This window comes from Harmonia axyridis, chromosome 3 (assembly GCF_914767665.1).
Source record: "Harmonia axyridis chromosome 3, icHarAxyr1.1, whole genome shotgun sequence".
Taxonomy (NCBI): Eukaryota; Metazoa; Arthropoda; class Insecta; order Coleoptera; family Coccinellidae; genus Harmonia; species Harmonia axyridis.
This window is the reverse complement of record NC_059503.1, coordinates 54,514,692-54,532,961: the sequence shown is the minus strand read 5'-3', so window position 1 is coordinate 54,532,961 and position 18,270 is coordinate 54,514,692. Positions and strand designations below refer to the sequence as shown.

The 18,270-nt window shown below is 34.1% G+C and overlaps 1 protein-coding gene across 4 annotated transcripts in view; it reads left to right on the top strand.

Moving 5' to 3' along the window:
* The window catches only part of LOC123674663 (scavenger receptor class B member 1), an 85,927-nt gene that overhangs the window by 44,866 nt on the left and 22,791 nt on the right, over positions 1 to 18,270 (top strand). For all 4 annotated transcript variants that reach the window (XM_045609624.1, XM_045609626.1, XM_045609622.1 and 1 more), the window contains 2 exons: positions 16,454 to 16,545; positions 16,606 to 16,766. In XM_045609624.1, the coding sequence (XP_045465580.1) occupies positions 16,454 to 16,545; positions 16,606 to 16,766 (253 nt within the window). The remainder of the gene's footprint in view (positions 1 to 16,453; positions 16,546 to 16,605; positions 16,767 to 18,270) is intronic.

Sequence of the window (18,270 nt, the reverse complement as noted above, 5' to 3'; positions counted from 1 at the left end):
AGGTATGTAGGTGTTTAATCGGGTGACCTAGCAGGTGCTGGAATATTTATCCAAAACTATAGACGTTTTAGAACTAATTGAAATTAAAAAAAAGTGAGAAAAAAGTGCAATTATTATATCGCATTAAGTAATCTACTACCTACACCAATTAGGAGTCGAAATCCATAGAAAATGGCCAGTTTGTCTCGTCATTCGTCAGTCCGTGCCGAATTTCATACATCGCTAGGTTTTTTCATTTAATAGTTGAGGAAGAAAGTTCCACAAAAGTGAAATTTTTTCCTGCTACGATATCCATATACAATCGAAGTTATATGATTTTAATGTATGGTAATCAGTTCAGTTCGTGTGCTGTTATATAAGAGGCTGCGTTTTTAGCTCGAAAAGTGCGGATTTCACGGAAAGTAATAGTATTATTTTGTCTGAATTAATATCGGAACAGAAGTTGTTTTATAAGAACTTGGTATTGCCTGTTTTAATAGTGAATAATGTAATATTATGATGTATATGCGAATATGAGGTTTTATGGAATAATTTTATTTTCCTACTGATAACAATAATGTACGATATATTGAAACTTTCACTCGCATTTTGAAAAAAGTTGATGAAAGGACCAGTCACCTGTTTTTATGAAAAATGGTTACCTGTTAATTTCAAATGTTAGTAGGTATTGTTTCCTGTAGACCTTTATGCCTTTTTAAGAACATCTGATCAGAAGACTCTGGTTAACGCTGGTTCTCAAGTTAAAGGTTGCTCGAATTACATATGGCGACAAAAAAAATTGAAAGTAACTTTCAAGAATTCCGTCTTGAATCATAATTAAACTCCTTGGAGTTCTTGGAGTTGAACTTGATTCTTCCCCGAATTACCTAGTCCTCTCGGAAAATTTGCGTATGAAATTGGAAGTCAAAAAAAAAATGTCTTCAAAAATGGATTGGTTCTTCCAGGGGTGCTGATTCCAGCTTTCTTCGTACAGCAGCTTTGGCCTTGTTTTTTTTTCTGCTGCTCAATACTGTTGTTCTGTTTGGTTCAGTAGTGCTCATGTTCATTAAATTGAGGCACAGCTTAACGTTTCTATGAGAATTATCAATAGAACTATCAAATCTACACCTTTACAAAGGATACCAGTGCTATTACATATACTTCTGCCTAATATCTATTCGTAAACAGGCTGTAGTCAAGAAATCTTAAGATAAAATTCATTTCTTCCCGAACTTATTTCCAATAATTGTATCTTACCTCCCAGATACTAGAACTGCCAGACTAAGGTCAAGCAAACCTTTATGGATTAATACTTTCATTCAATCTAATGAAAGTGACAAGGAAATTTGGTATTCGGATTGGAGTTCTGGTGATGTCTTCCATAAAAGTATAATCGTTGATTCTTCAGAGAAAGTTCAAGGTTTCAATCTTCCTAAGAAAATTTGGTGAATCGACTTGTGACTGCTCATGTATGCTCTTCAAATGGCATTCTATCGAAAGCCCTCAATGTAAGTGTGGTGTAGAAGATACAATTGACCACTTGGTGAATACTTGTCTAATTTATAAATTTCATGGTGATCTCCAAGCTATCCATTCTGTTTCAGATTCTCTTTTAGAATGTGTCGCTATCTTAAAATCAATATTGGAAACTATGATATTTAATACTCTATTCTGGTTCTTTTTTTTTTCGTTTTCAGATTTAATTATAATATATGTATACTTCGTCAACTTTTGATGGAAGAATGGAAAATATTTTGTTTGGATGAAGAAGAAGCCCTTCAATATAAATATGTCAGTTTATTATGTAAACAAATACACAAACCAATCACTGCACCTATACGGGGAGACAGAATTTTTGCTGAGGTTTTTATCTTACATTTCCTCTACTAATAATCTCAAAAGAATATATTCATACATTCCTGGGAACAAATATAGAAAAAAACAAAAATCAGTTTTAAGATTGTTGCGATCCAACTAGTTCAGTGATTTTATTCGTCAATTTAAAAGGTCCCGAGAAAGATCCAGATATCAAATTTAGAGTTAATGTTCAATGTTCAAGACCAGATCAATTAAAGAATACCTCAAAGATGTCTTAAATTTACTGATATTCATTTCCAAACTATATTAAACATTCGTCTTCGTTAATAATTATTCAAAATTAGTTAGAACCACTCTTATTTCTTTATACCTATCATGAGTATTATAAATATAAATATGTATTGGGAGTTTCTAGACGTCATAAACATTTTATATCGACCGATAGAGATATACAATTCGATTGTCCTAATATCAATTGGCTATAACATTGATCAAAAGCCAGCATCTATAAAATTTTAACCATGAAATATAAAAAACCACACATGCGAAGATCACTTGTCACGCACAAACAACAAATCTCTCAATTTATTCACAACTCTGTCATTTAACGGTCAGTTTTTATAACTTTTTCCATCTGTAATTTCCACCTCAATTATACATCGAAAAAAAAAAGGCAACAATTAAAGTTTTCCTGTAATAATTCGAAATGAGCGTCACAGTCGGGTTCAAAACTCAAGGGTATCAACCTGGCAAATAATTTAAACGTCTTGAGAGCAAAATATTATTCGATCATAAAATGAATCACTCACTGCTTATTACACTCTGTGTACTTATACCACATAAATATACGAAATTTATTATGTTATTCGGATTTTTTTCGACCATGGGTCATCTTCCTGCCATTAGAGAATCATGGACCGAATCTGGCATGGTCAAGGATCTTTTCAGATTGTTTTGCCCCATGAAAACATTTATAGCTATCAGATAAATTAGTTGAAACGATAAACAATTTGTTTTTATCGCATAAATTTCAATATTTCATCAAAAACCATTGGGTGTTTCTGTTCCAGATGGGTTGGTTCTTATGTTGCTCTTTTTCATGAAAAGTTCGATAGTATACAGGGTGATTCAATATTGTATCAAGATTTCATAGGAGTATTTTTCCGGTCAAAATGAGACTTTTGTACTCCATCATCATTTCGAAAGAAATAAGAGACTGATGATTCCGCCAGAAATGGCTTTGCACCATATTTTTGCTTCTTGACGAACCCATTTAACTAGAAATGAACTTCATCACTGAACAAAAAAGTCTCCATTAAAAATGCTTATCTTCGGCCAGTTTCAAATTAGATCAATCAGCAAAAAATGCGTCGTAAACGATGGTCATTTGGCAAGATTCTTATGGCTATAGCCTCGGCTATAGCTGAATTTTTCAATAACTGATTTTATTGATGAATTATATATACATATAATTTGAACACAAGTTTTCATCAGTAAATCGAAGCCAATTTTTTTAGACCATTCTCGTTCCGAATTCGAAAATTGCAGATATTCAATATCCAGCTGTTTCTGTAGACTAAAGTTCAATTAGTGATTTGTGTAAGGTCTGAAAATTTCGGGCTAAGGAATGATTTTGGTTAAATTTCACGATTGATCGAAATTACATGGAATATACGAAAAAATAGCAATATACAGGGTGTTTCATTGGTAAATGTACATACGTTAACCTGAGATGGAGTTAGCGTAGACGGGTCCAAAAAACTTATACAGGGTGAGTCGGGAGGAACGGGCCATACTCCAGGAGCGTATTGTACACGTGAAAATAATTAAAAAAACTCATATGTTTTTATACGATTCCTATTTGTTTTCGAGATACAGTGTGATAAAGTTTTTCTCTTATAGTATCTACACTTCACAAGATATTCAACTGAAATTTCACATAAATATTATAATTGATAGTTTACACCATGTGAAATGCCAATTTCGATAGCAAATCCACAGGGTGATATTTGCACTGGAACACTGACCACTGTTTTCCTCCAGAACAAGGAAAACATGGTGGTTTATGAATTCACCCATATTTTCAATTCATTATAACTTTTGAACCATCCAGTATATTTGAATAATTTTTGGAACGCTCAATTCATTTCATTAGGTCCATCGATCAATCTTCAAACAAAAAAAACTTAGGTCCTTATTGGAAAAATATGGGACTTTTCACAAGCTGAGATTCAACACTATGTATAGTGGAATTTGATGGAAATATTCGGAAAGAGCAAAAATTTTCCAATGGGGATCAGAAGATTAAATGTACCGCACGTCAAACAAGAAAATTTGCCAATTCTATCTCAATTTACGATTTCCCTGAGAAGTTAGTGAAATTCCACTATTGAATTGAATTTTTGGTCAAAATTTTCGATCAGTAGAATGAAATTTTCGATGAGTTAAATGACGAGCGGGACAATAAAATCTACTGATCCCCATTGAAAGAATTCTGCTCTTCCCGAATATTTCCATTAAATTCTAATATTCCACTGTATGTACAGTGTGTTGAATCTCAGCTTGTGAAAAGTCCCATATTTTTCTAATATGGACCTGATTTTTTCAATTAGTTTAAAGATTAATCGATGGACCTAATTGAGTGAATCGTGCATTCCAAATATCATTCAAATATACTGTGTGGTTCAAAAGTTATAAGGTATTGAAAATATGGGTGAATTCATAAACCACCCTGTATCTCGGCTATGGAAAGATTAAACCTGTCATGAATAGATTTTTTGGACTCGTCTAGGGTAGCTCTACTTCAGGTTAACGTATATACATTTACCAATGAAACACCCTGTAAAGGAAAAAAAGAAGAAAATTCAACATTGAACTAACTACTGATTGTTACTACTATTGGGAACTCATTGTTCCAAAGTTCATATACGAAAATAATTCGAATTGAGAACATGACTCATGTGCAGTCATGGTTTCAACAATATTTCACTTCAGTTGAAGTAGGTACATTCGTCGTGACATATTTTCTCTCAATGCCATTACAATGTTACACCTGTCTTCTTGCCGTTGCCTCAATATGTGTGTAGAATCTCAAATTTCCTAAAGTAGTTGCGAAATGACTAATATTAAAATATATCATTCAACAACACTGCCAAAAGAGATTGCCGAAATTCTGTTTGTTGATACCTTGGCCCAACTTTTCTCCATACTCGCAAGCAATTTGAGCGTATTCTGTGATTTAGTTTACTCTATTTTCCAGGATCATTTCAAGATGTTTCGAAATTTCAAAATTAATAGAAACTTCTACCGATGAATTTCAATTTTGATAAAATTCGAAATTTCGTGTATCGCTGAGTAATTGAAAAAGAGCAAAATTCCTAGACAAATATACACCAAAATAACGCACATTAATGATTTTTTTTTAAATCAATGGAATATTTCCAAAAATATCGTTTAGAAAATTTTTTATTGAAAAATGTTAGTTGGCAGAACTGTTTTCTGTATCACAAATTTGACAGATAATTGATAAATCTATGACAGTAGACTTCCGAGTACCAAAATATAAAAATGAAATATTTCCATAAAATATATGCGAATCTGAAATATTTTCGTTTTGTTCTACACAGTGTGGCAGAATGAGTTTTCGTTCAGAAAGATCATTCTTACACTCCTTCATTCACTTCGTAGCTAGTTTTTGTGTTTTGAACTTGTGGAAGAATGTCAATGCCTTCTGCACTTGTATTATAAATAAGGGGTTGTCCATTAATCACGTGATCGTTTTTTAGCATTTTTTAAACCCCCCTCCCCCATTGGTGATACGTAGTGAGGTTTAAGACCACCCCCCCATCCCCCTTCTCAACATCACGTGTATTTTTAGTACCTACAACGAATCTTAAAATTTTCTGAATATTATCTTAATTTAAATAAACTATAATCTTTTTTCTGAAATTAAGGACCATAATAAAAATGTCTACAGCAGGTTGCAAGTTTTTTTTGATTGCCATAACAATAATAATAAACGAAAAGTGTAATCATAGGAAAAACATGTATTGTACTAGTACATTAATATATTTAATGTAGTCAAGGTCACTACACGCCGCGCCGTGCCGCTTAATATTTGTTTAAAAATCGCGCGTTTGACGAAAAAATAAATACACGTGATATCTTACTACACCTCCCCTCCCCCTTGTGATATTTTCGTGATTTTTATCAAACCCCTCCCCCCCCTTTCAAGCCTCACGTGATTAATGGACAACCCCTAACTACTTTAGATAGGTATGCATTTTGCAATATACCAATTCCCAATGATTACATTATTCGTTGAAGTAAGTTTATAAGAGTCTTCGAATTCGATATCAAATAAAACGTATAATTGATTTGATAAGTGAATAAGTTTTAGTTCAATTTACATGGCTAGGACCATTCAAATCAGGTAACCAATTGGACAAACCCAACTTGTCTTGGCAAATCGAGGCAAGTTCATTGAGTCGAATAAAGATGATTGTTTTGATTAAAGAGAATATTGGAAATTACCAATAACATGTTTACTCAAGGACGTGAAAACACCGAATCTAAAAGTAAATAAGTTTTCCAACCTATTTGTTTGTTTTTATAATTGACAATAGTTTTCATTTGCGATTATTTCGATTCGAGTGATTTATATTCAACATTTCCAGAACCTCAATGAAGACATGAAGTATTACACGAATTGAAATCCTTGAGAAGGAATGAGACAAAATAATCATCAAATTATTATCGCAACCTTCAACCAGTTCAAACAACTGACAATTTTGGTAGAGATTTAAATTATAAAAACAAAAAACACTGCAAATTTAAAAATTGCTCATTATTATCTCTCTCTGCGCAAAATACATATCTCGAAATGTGACAAAAAATTATATATAATTATCATCGTCAAAACTGTTAATGAATATCCAGCGGCAGGATTTGAACCCAGTCTCATATTTCCGAAACGATGAATCTTAAAATTTTGCGGTGAAAAATGTTCTATTCAGTATCATCGTCTCAATATATTTTCATGGATTGGATTCTCACATTCCAAGATGTAAACTGTGAGATTTTCAGTGTGAGGTTTTAAATGTCTTTTCCTTTATCGATTCCAAAGGTTTATAATTGAAAATAATAAACCAGAAATGGAAAAATCGAATCCAACTAATCACAGCAACTTCTTCAGTTTGCACAGGTGTGAGACTTCAGAGATGCAACTGGTTGAACATAAATATTTCACAAGATGATCTTAAACGAGTTTTTTGTCCTCTTGATATATCAGTATGTTCTTTCTATAATGGAAGCCTTCCTTTAAATAAGTATTCTTCTATTTTCTCTGGGCGATTATTATTGCTTTGTGATTTCATACATTTCAATTGAGTTTATATTTAGAAATTGTGTTTTATCACACTTTTGTCGTTATAGGCAATAAAGAATGAAAGGAAATCTTCAAATGAGTTACAGAGATACCGATTTCTATTTTTCTGCACAAGAACAACAAGTAACGATGAAAATTATCAACGTATCAAAATTGTACTTATCTGCTGTATTCTAAACTTTCTTCTCGTCATGCTCACTTGACTAGAGAGAAGTGAACAGCCGCAAACTTCGATGAACAATATAAGCTTCTAATTGTTAATTGCAGTTCTTCAATCTTGAATCGATTGGAAAGTAAATGGAAGACATCATCGGTGTGGCAATAAGAATAGTTAGAAGAACATTATAGCAACAACTTATACATATACTTTCAAACAATATGTTTGAAGCATAGAATATCGAATGGGATCAAATAGGTTTATAAAGGGGCGCGCTCAACATTTGGGCCTTTATTATGGCACGCTATGACGTATTTTGCAATTGGATTTGAATCTTCATCCTTATGTGGTTCAATTGACACAAGAACTCAAGCCATCCGACCATGTAATGCGTAGAACATATGCCGATTGAGAGCTTGAACAACATTTTAATGACGATTTTTCGCATCAAATTATCTTCAGCCACGAAGCACATTTTTCACTAGGTGGCTATGTAAACATGCGAAATTGTCTGCTGGGAGACCATTGCTCCACAAAAGTCACTGTATTAATTGACTGAAATTGATGATATGGAATTGGAAGAGATAGGCAAAATGGCTACTATCTTTTCTCGAATATTCTAAAATTCTTAAGATTACATGTGTCCAACTAACATAGGTTCTATTCAATATATGTATAGGGAGAATTAGTTTATAAATTATAAATACATATTTCTAGAGACACTGACATCCACAAGAACTAAGCGTTAGAGGTTAAGTGATAGGAACCTATAGATAGTGGAAGACCTCATGGAAGAACTGATTCGAATTGAAAGAGTCAAATTAGGTACCAAGATGAAAAGTTCAACCAATATATGTATGCCCACCAATCTTTATTTATAGATTGCATGAGCGTAACATTGTTTGTGTCACCCTAGGTCTTACGTGAGGTCACGGCTCTAATTGAACTAGATGAGAGTCTGATTAGATGACAAAGACCTGGTGAACATTCATGTGGGTTTGAGAATGCCAGTGCTTTTTCACAGACCATCAAACTGGTGGATTTATGAATGTCGCTGTTACTTTATTGTACCCCTGATTCGATGAATCATATTCATTTCAGTTGCCTTCGATATGTCATTGTCCTCACTAATATGAAATTTATTGACGTGTTTTGTTATTAATATAATATCAGTTTCTCTTTTGAATTTCATGTGATTCTTTTAGATGCTCTACAGCTGCAGGAATGTTAAATATATGGATGTATATGTGTTCAACATTTATATCCGACTGACTGGTCTCAGAAGCTTAGTAGCCCGGAGAACTAGTTGTTTTATGTGTGAACTTTATTACCCTATAATGGTTCATTCAACTTCTAGTTGAAAAACCGCACGCACAGATTATTGCAATTCAAAGGAAAATACTTGAAAACGATAATCTGATAAAATTTTACAAGAATGTTTTCGTGTGGCAAAATAAATGAGATTCTAAAAAAACTAAATAAAGCTTAATGGCCATACATATTTTGTACTGGATTACAGTTTTCACATCTTTGATATGATACGATATTTGTTTTGTTAGCTAACCTAAGAAATTAATGTGATCCTACAAAAAATTTTCAAATGTGATTAATTGAAGTAACACAAAATTAATTCTGTTCTCTGAAATTGATGAACACTTTGTACAGGGTTTTCCAATAAAATGTTCCATTTTCATATTGAAAAAAAAGCCAGTATATTTTAAGAGAAGTCAACTGGTATGACTCACCGAAAACATTAAGGAGCAAATAAACCTATCTACTGACACTGCTGCAATATCTCTGATAAAATGTGGCGTCAAGGTCTGATGTAAAGGGTGTTTTTTTTTAGAGCTATAGAACTTTAAATTGCAATAAAACAACGATGGATTATTCGATTGACATGAATTGTATTTATCCGCAAGATAATCTTGTGGCATTACGCTTTAGATATTATTTCTGACATATGACCGCCACGGCTGGCTCGGATGTAGTCCAATCTGGACATTCAATTTTCGATTACTTTTTCCAACATTTGTGGCCGTATATCGGCAATAACACGGCGAATGTTGTCTTCCAAATGGTCAAGGGATTGTGGCTTATCCGCATAGACCAATGACTTTACATATACCCACAGAAAGTAGTCTAGCAGTGTTAAATCACAAGATCTTGGAGGCCAATTCACAGGTTCAAAACGTGAAATTAGGCGGTCACCAAACGTCTTTCAATAAATCTATTGTGGCACGAGCTGTGTGACATGTTGCGCCGTATTGTTGGAACCATAGCTCCTGGACATCATGGTTATTCAATTCAGGAATGAAAAAGTTAGTAATCATGGCTCTATACCGATCACCATTGACTGTAACGTTCTGGCCATCATTGTTTTTGAAGAAGTACGGACCAATGATTCCACCAGCTAATAAAGCGCACCAAACAGTCAGTTCTTCTGGATCTAACGATGTTTTGACATACACTTGAGGATTAGTTTCACTCCAAATGCGGCAGTTTTGTTTGTTGACGTAGCCATTCAACCAGAAGTGCGCTTCATCGCTGAACAAAATAAAATCGACGTAGTGCGCGATACGTATTCCGCACAGAACCATTATTTTCGAAATAAAATTGCACTATTTGCAAGCGTTGTTCAGGCGTCAGTCTATTCATGATGAATTGCCAAACCAAACCAAACTGAGAATAAATCACTTGACAGCTGTTCAATCGGTCGCCATCTTGAACAGTAATGCCAACTTAAAGTTATATACCTCGAAAAAAACACCCTATATTAGCAACCAACAAATCAAGAAAAATTGAAAATCGAAACTATTGAGGAAATAGTAAACAAACAAATAAAGAAGACAGATGTTGAAAGAGCACGATAATAGAGAATTAAGAGAGATAATACAAATTCCAACAAGATAGACAGACAAGAAAAAAATACATCTTCTAAAGAATCAAATAAAGGAAAATTTTATCATGCAGAAAGGAGAAAATTCTCCCAAATGAACAGTGGAAAATTGGTGAAATTATAGTTGAGGCGTAGGGAATACAATTCCAGCAAAAAAAAAACCTGTGACCATGCGATTGGAAACCTATAATGGTCGAAAGGTGTAGAAGGAAAAATGAACAATTGTGTCGTTTTTAGTGCTTAAAAAATTTTAGTGGAAAATCGCCGAAATGACGGTGGTTAGAAATAGCGAGGATTCAACGTGTTTTTTATTTTTGGATCACCAGAACGAAACTGCACTGGGAATTTCATAATAGGTATTTTCGCACATACTGCATATAGTTATATTATGACACCGCAAGGAATTTGTATTGTGCCGCAATCCATCGTGTTTGTAAACTGGCGTGGGAAAAATTACGAGTCGTAAGTTATTCGCCATTATTCAACGATTATTGTTTAATTACAATAATGAATTGCGATCCGAACCGCGAATGGTCAATTTGAAATTCCGATAGCTTCTAATTTTGCAAATTCGAAACATAACTCATCCGGCTCTATACGCAGACCACAGAAGAAAAAAAAAACGATCGCGTTAAAAGGAAACCAACGGTTTTAACCGTTACCAATTTCGTGGAGTAGTTTTCTATCACGAATTCGAGTGAGGTGTTGTAACGTAGAAAGAGAACCGAAGAAGCCCACGTGAAAGACACGAAATCTGGGTCAACAGTAAAGTCGTCGATCTTGTACTGCGATTATAGGCGTTGATGGAAGTCTAGACCATTTTTGTCGTTTGAACAACTTCTAACGAAGTTTTTTGCTGGAACAAATACGGATATAAATAAACAGTTTAGGATTTTTTCATTCTACTTCCTATTCCACTTTTCTATACAGCCAATTGATTGTTTGATAAGTATATAAAGTATATACCTACGGTGTATATTACAAAATGTTGATTGTCGGATTAACTCGTTGACTGAAGTTCAGGGACAATTAACAAAAAGAAAGTTTGGTGAAACCTGCAATCATACAATTACCTAAAATGCTTCTAGAAAATGGATCTCTCGTTAAAAAGTAAAGTTGAGTAAGTGAATGATGGGACTAGGACATTCCTAGAAAAAGGTAAACGGTATAGCTCTTAGGACGCATTTCAGCAGGTATAGAAACGGCATGATAATAATGACACCAAATAAATTCACGTCAATACTTTTTAAAGATTACAAAATTCAGAGATTCAATAATACCTTGTTTTCTATTCAGAAGCATTGTAATAATGAGTGTTTTAAAAAGTTGAAAACATCTCGTGAATGATATCCTTGGTGTTACCTACTGCCATTTGCAAAATTTTCAACAGCTGCAATGTGGCGGTATTTCGTTGATCTAACGTCTAATTTTGGCTTTGTAGGTCCAACGGCTTTTTTTTTTCAAGTATATTATTATTATCATTTCACAGAATCGAGGTCGTTGCAGCTCTGTTAGTCTTCCAAAAACTGCGAGTAAATAGATCTTTTGTTCTTAACTCTACCTATTCATAAAAACCCAAGGAGGCTATCGATACTGCTAACGTAACCGACAACACCCTTATGAGCCTTGCTTTTACCTTGCGAATATTCGAAGCATGATTTGTCCATATGAGTGCTTCTTAGGACAATCAGCCCCAGGAATTTGCACACTATGTGTTCTGCTGTTTCTACCTCCTTTCCAAACAGCCTGTAAATTTAATCTACTGACTTACCCATGCGGACAAAAAGTATTTGCAACGACACTGTTCTATCAGCCGCCCACCAGCTTCAAGAGCTTTCTGGTACAGGTCGGTGAAAGCACCACAAAATTCTTTGCCTTAGCAACACTCGGAGTATTTCCCCAGATGGTTTTCCTATTGTCCCAATCCGGCACTCCCATTGCTGGATCACTGCATTATCTTGGTCTTTTCAAGTCCACAAAAGGGCTCAGGGACAACAGGTGTTAACCTTGATGTTCTGTTCCAGCAGATCTTATCTACTGACTTACCCATGCTGTGGGGAACGTCTCACGGACGTTTGAAAGGTGGAACAATACTTACTCCACTAAACCTAACTTTCTGTCCTTTCTTCTTCTAAGAACGAGGCAGTTTTCTTCAGTCGAAAGAGGAAATTTCCCTCAGGAAACGTTGTAGAAGGATCGAATGGAAAAACTAGGCCAAGTATCTCTCTCTGTCAAATCCACTATTTGACCAGTCATGACTTATGCATGTCTGGCTTAGGTATACTCCGCAAAGTCCCACCTGCAGATACTTCAAGTCGTGCAGATCACAATCCTGTGACAGCTGTACATGCATCATAGTTTGTCAGCAACGAACGGAAACATGGATACCTGCGAATACCATTTCTAGACGACCCTTATTAGTACTGATTGTGAAGACCTTCAACAAAGTGAAAAATCACGCAAACGCCCTCATAAGGAAGGCTTACGACTACTATGAAAAAGTCCCGAGAGAACACAAGAGACCGAAGATGACATTTCCTTAGGAATTGCGTGTTAAGCCAAAATCGACTCGCACAAAGACTGTGTAATCAGGAGATTCAAAAATGCTTTTTATTGACATTTCGCCACTTGCTAGAACAGAACTCATTATTTCGCCAGATGCGAATAATACCGAGATGAAGCAGTTAAAAGTTTTTCTTTTTCGCAGCGGTGACAATCATGGCTGAACTGAGAACTTGTGATCAATTATTCCTCCGCATGAGCTTAAAGAGAATCAAACCAGAAGACTCTCTGATGCATTAGGAGCAGTAGGTGTTTGGTTTCCTAGTTGCGTTGTTCTTTACTTGGTTAGGTTAGCACAGGCCAACAGAATATTTTCAACTGTTCCATCCATGGTCTTGCACTAGAGGCACAAAGAGCAACCATTTAAAGCCAATCGATTACAAGGTTCATCCCATTCGATTTGCTATTCTTTGGTTCCGAGAATATATTGTCATGCTAATTGATTATTCGTGCTGGAATCTCTCATACGATCTCTGTCGTATAGATTTTGATATTAATCTATGCATTTCATAGATATAGGTGTGCGTTTCTTTGAATTACTGATTATTTCTTTTATGCTTGGCATCATATTGTTGATTGACATGGATCTCATTGAATCTCGGTGAATTCTTCTTCAATAGGCCCTTTATTTTTGCTGTTTACACGAATTGAATGGGGATTTGAACATTCTTTTCTATATTTTGAAATGGTTTTGGTTTTTAGTTTTCCCTTTGTGATCAATTTCCTTTTGCTACTTAGTTTATAGCTGGTTAGATTGTTTTTGCCAGAAAATAAACAAAGTACGTTCAGCTCCTCATTTTATCTTGCTTTCCTACATACATTCGAGCTGAGCATTTTACACATCACTTTTCCATGAATTATCGGTGAACTCTTGAGTCCCAAATGCGGCAATTGCATCTCTCAAACTTGGAATGGGGTTCACCACTCAATATAATGAACGGAAATAAAATTAGTATGCGCTACTTGTTCAAGGATACAATTGGTAGCGTTGTTTCCTGATGTTCACCAACTCCTAATCACCTATCGATCATAACCAAAATGAAAGCGCCATTTAATTCATGCGCTCTTATAGAGAAAACATCCATTAAGAATTTATTATATTGGTGACATAAGTGGACTTTGTTATTGATAGGAGAGAAGCCAACCCTAGAATATACATAATTATCTACTCGTAATTACGAAGAGTTATCAATCACGCTATATCTTTATTGTCTGTTGATCCTTTCTGCAAGCTTCAAATACGTTCACTTAGAAATTATTTCCATGAGTCTTTGAAGAATTTCGATGCTAACAATCTTCCAGATTTTGTTTTATGAATCAAGGTAAAATCTGCCGAGAAATTTATTGATCCACTTGTCTACTGTCCGATAACTCAAAGTCATCTTTCAAGTAGCCTTAACTCCTTTGTCGCCACGTTTTTACACTCAAATATTAATTTTGGTTTGGCTTCATTTCGAATTATTTGATAATAAAAATAAAATAAAAACAATAATGGTAAAATTATTTGGATTAAATTGAATATAAATTCATTCAAAACGATTTTTTAGTATTGATGATGCCTTTTTCTTCGTTTTGTTTTAATATTTTAAATGATAAACGTTTGAAATCGTTGAAAGAAAACAATATCAACTTCACCCTTACCCCTCTTTACCTCGAAAAAATCTTAAAAGCTCAATATCATTTTGTGATAATGATTAGACTATATATTTTTTATTTATGTTTTTATAATTTTTATATATTATCAAAAAAACCCAATTACCATGAAAATGGTCTTATTTTGTTACTTTTCTTTTTCAATAAATAGGGGTCTACTGCAAGCAGCGTCAAATATTTTCCCATGAATAAATCTGCAATATTGAAACGTGGTTCATACCTATTTTTCCATATGATAGATCTCTCGATAGATCTGTTCTTCATATCAACAATGTATAAATTATATTATTCTACAATTATTGGTCTTGAGGGCCTTGAGGGAGTTCTGATTAAACAATGAATTTATCTAAACATGTAAGTACTTAAAATCAAATATGAAATAAAAAGTGAATAAACTGGTAATAGTTTGCTCAAGAAAAATCATATTAATATTTTGGATGACCGGATGTATGTGTTTAAACTCGTATCTTTATTATAGTGATCCTGAAGCTGAAACAAAATTCAATATGAATAATTCGTTTAGCTAACGATAATTCGCTATAATAACAACTATTATATACTCTCGAAGGATTCCATTCAATCGTCACGAGCATCCGATTCGTATTCCTAGTAAAAGTTATGCGCACAAAGCACCTTACTGCAGAACCGCCTTTATCATCATTGGCGTGATCATCTGCATACCATTCAAGGTACCCTTCAACGCCTGATTGCGTATTCCTTGCAGACCACTACAGCGGTTGACCTTTACTGGTTGGCTTTCATCTGACCACAGATACCAATCAGAAACATCTCATGAGGAAGCCATAACCCTATGATTTCAATTATTCATTAACTTTTGTGGCTATTGGCTGCTTAAGATTTCTTAAAATCTTTATTTTTTTTAATCATTCTTGATTAAGCACTAGCATGCCTATGAACCAGAATCTTCTTTGCGGACCACTCCTTTTCCTTGATTGAGGAATTTAAATTATTTGATGTTTGTGTTCTGATTTCCATAACTAGACATCAAAATATTATTTGTACAACTGAACACTAATATTTCAAGTATAAACTACCACCAAGACTTTGGCAGTTATCACATCGTACAAATATTTATCCAATGAATGTGAAAGGTTAAATGATGAACAGTGCAGAAGAGAATTGAAAAATATGGTCACTGAAATGTCTTTTTAATGAATCAATGAATTTCTGCAAATCAATTTGGTGACAACTTAACTTGAGTGGTCTTGTTAACTGGCCCTCTCGTTCGTGTGACTTATCGCCTCTCGATTACTTTTTATGACGTCTATATTAAGTCATTGGTTTATGCCGACAAACCACCAACTCTTCAAGCAAATCACTATTCAAGCCACCATGGACGCCATACGGCCAGATTTATTGGAATGGAGTGAAACATTGGCCTGATCTAATGGACTCGTAGCTGCGGCGGACATATGCCGGAAATCATTCTTAAAAAATAAATGCCATTAAATTATCTACCAGACTGTAATGATAAAAAATTCATTCCAACAAAATGTTTGTCTTGTATTATTATTTAAAGTTCTCAAACTCGTAAGAATACCTGTTACAACGGTAATAGAAAAAAAAATCCCTTGACCAAAGGTGTCGTTACTTTATATTACGAGTGTAGTATCGAGTCCACAGAGAATTCTCTCTTATTATCAAGAGAAATATTAACGCTCTCTTCTTTACATTGAAAAACCAACACTTATTAACAACTCGTGTACCTGTCATATAGAACCAGGCAATTCTAAGAATTTAATAATCAGCAATCAAAATCAAGTATAATAAACTGAAGGTATTCTACTTTTAACAGGATGGACTCACGTGATCGTATAGTTGTTATTCGGCACTTGGTTATCTTGCGTGGATATTGTCAATTGCTTATTATTCATATACCTACCTGTGGTTTGTAATATTTTTCCTCGCATGCCATGATCTTCTGCAAAATTATATATTCATGCATCATCATGATTTTACTGAATGTTAATTTTTTTTCTAGGGTTCGTCGTCGCTGCAGCAGTAGGAACAGTCATCTTCGGTATACTAGTAGTTATATTCTTCCCAAGTTGGGTCAAACTAATCATACATCATGTAAGTTATCAGAAAAACCTGCGTTTTAAAAACATTGTTTTAACCTTGATTATTTCGCAGGAAATCGTCCTGAGAAACGGTTCGCAGGCTTTCGGTTGGTGGGCTAAACCTCCAGTTGAGCCAACGATAAAGGTCTACATCTACAACGTAACCAACGCTGATGAATTCCTCAACAACGGTTCGAAACCCATCGTCGAGGAGCTGGGTCCCTACGTTTATATGTAAGTAAAATTCATAATAAATGGTTTTCCAATAAAAGGTTTTCAATGCGGTGTTAAGGCGTGTATCGTTCCATTTTTAGTAATGACGTAACTTCTACTTGTCAAATGTTAAAAGATGACAGCTTTAAAGTGACAGCTGCCTAGATAGCGGACTATTCGAATTGAAGCCTCTTATTGGAAAGCATTTTAATCGATGTATTCTGGATTGAGTAGTGCTGTACGAAATATGTTTATAGGCCAATTAAAAAAAAAATCAACGAATCAGACTGAAATTTTCAAAAGAATAGAGGGATAAACTGAGGATATATCTTTCGAACTAACATAGGTGTCATTTACGTGATTTGCAAACTATGTAAGGAAAATCCAATCAACATTCTCAAACATAAACTTCGACGTAATTTTAATCTATTCTTCATTCTACGTCTTTGATTATCGTGGATTACCACAAGGTGTTTCATAAATCACATCCCCCCATTATGAAATTTTACTTTCGACGTGATAGTGGTTCACTTTAGGCCATTTTAATATTATGGTGAAAGTTTAAATTGCAAGTTATCTTTAACAAGAAGATAAAAAACAGGCCTAGTGGTTACTTGTCTGGTTGATTGATGTACCCACAATGTAGATGACAAAATACAAGATGGCATAAGTGTTTCCAATATGTTGACAACTATTCTAAACTGATGTTTTTTGGTTGATGATTCGAGTTTTTTGAACTTGATTTTTTCATGAAATTTCAATCAAATTGCAGTTTGAATAAATGAATATAAACTTAAAATCAAACAAAGCAAATTTTATAGTACGCTGCATCATTTCTCTTTTATCATAAAATATTGCAAGAATTATAAGTAAAAAAATCGTACAATAAATATCAATATAAAACACACTGAAAAATTCAAGTACATACAGTATTTCATGTAAGTAGTTCTGATGGTTTTCGAAAAAACACAGATGGATTTTTATATAATTTTGTCACGATGCCTGTATTTTTCTAATTTTGGGCCTAAAATGATCTCAATAACGAACAAAAAAAATTTTTGGAGAGATTCTGATTCTGAAAGCTGAAGTTGGGTTGGTTGATGAGAAATTAGGACTAGGGATTCTGTAAATATAGCCGTTCGAAGTTTTGTCTTCCTCATTATTTCAAAACCACCGGTTTAGGTAAATGAAATTTTGCATTCAGATGAAGAACTTATTGACAGCAATGATGACTCATATCCTATATACTGAATACCTTAAAAAATTTCTATGCAAAAATTAAATTACCCCATGACACTTTTACAATGTAAAATCAATTTTCTCCGAAAATATTCAATGCAAAACCCACTCAAATGAAATTGGTAAAAATATTAAAATTGTTTGTACAGGATGTCCCAAATTCGATGCTCACTAAAAGCATCTCAATAACTATAAGACTTGGAGAAAACATCTTCAAGGACCCCCGAGTTATTTTTTCGAAAAAATCAGAAGTCAGAGAGCAGATCATAGATATCTTGATTCGTTT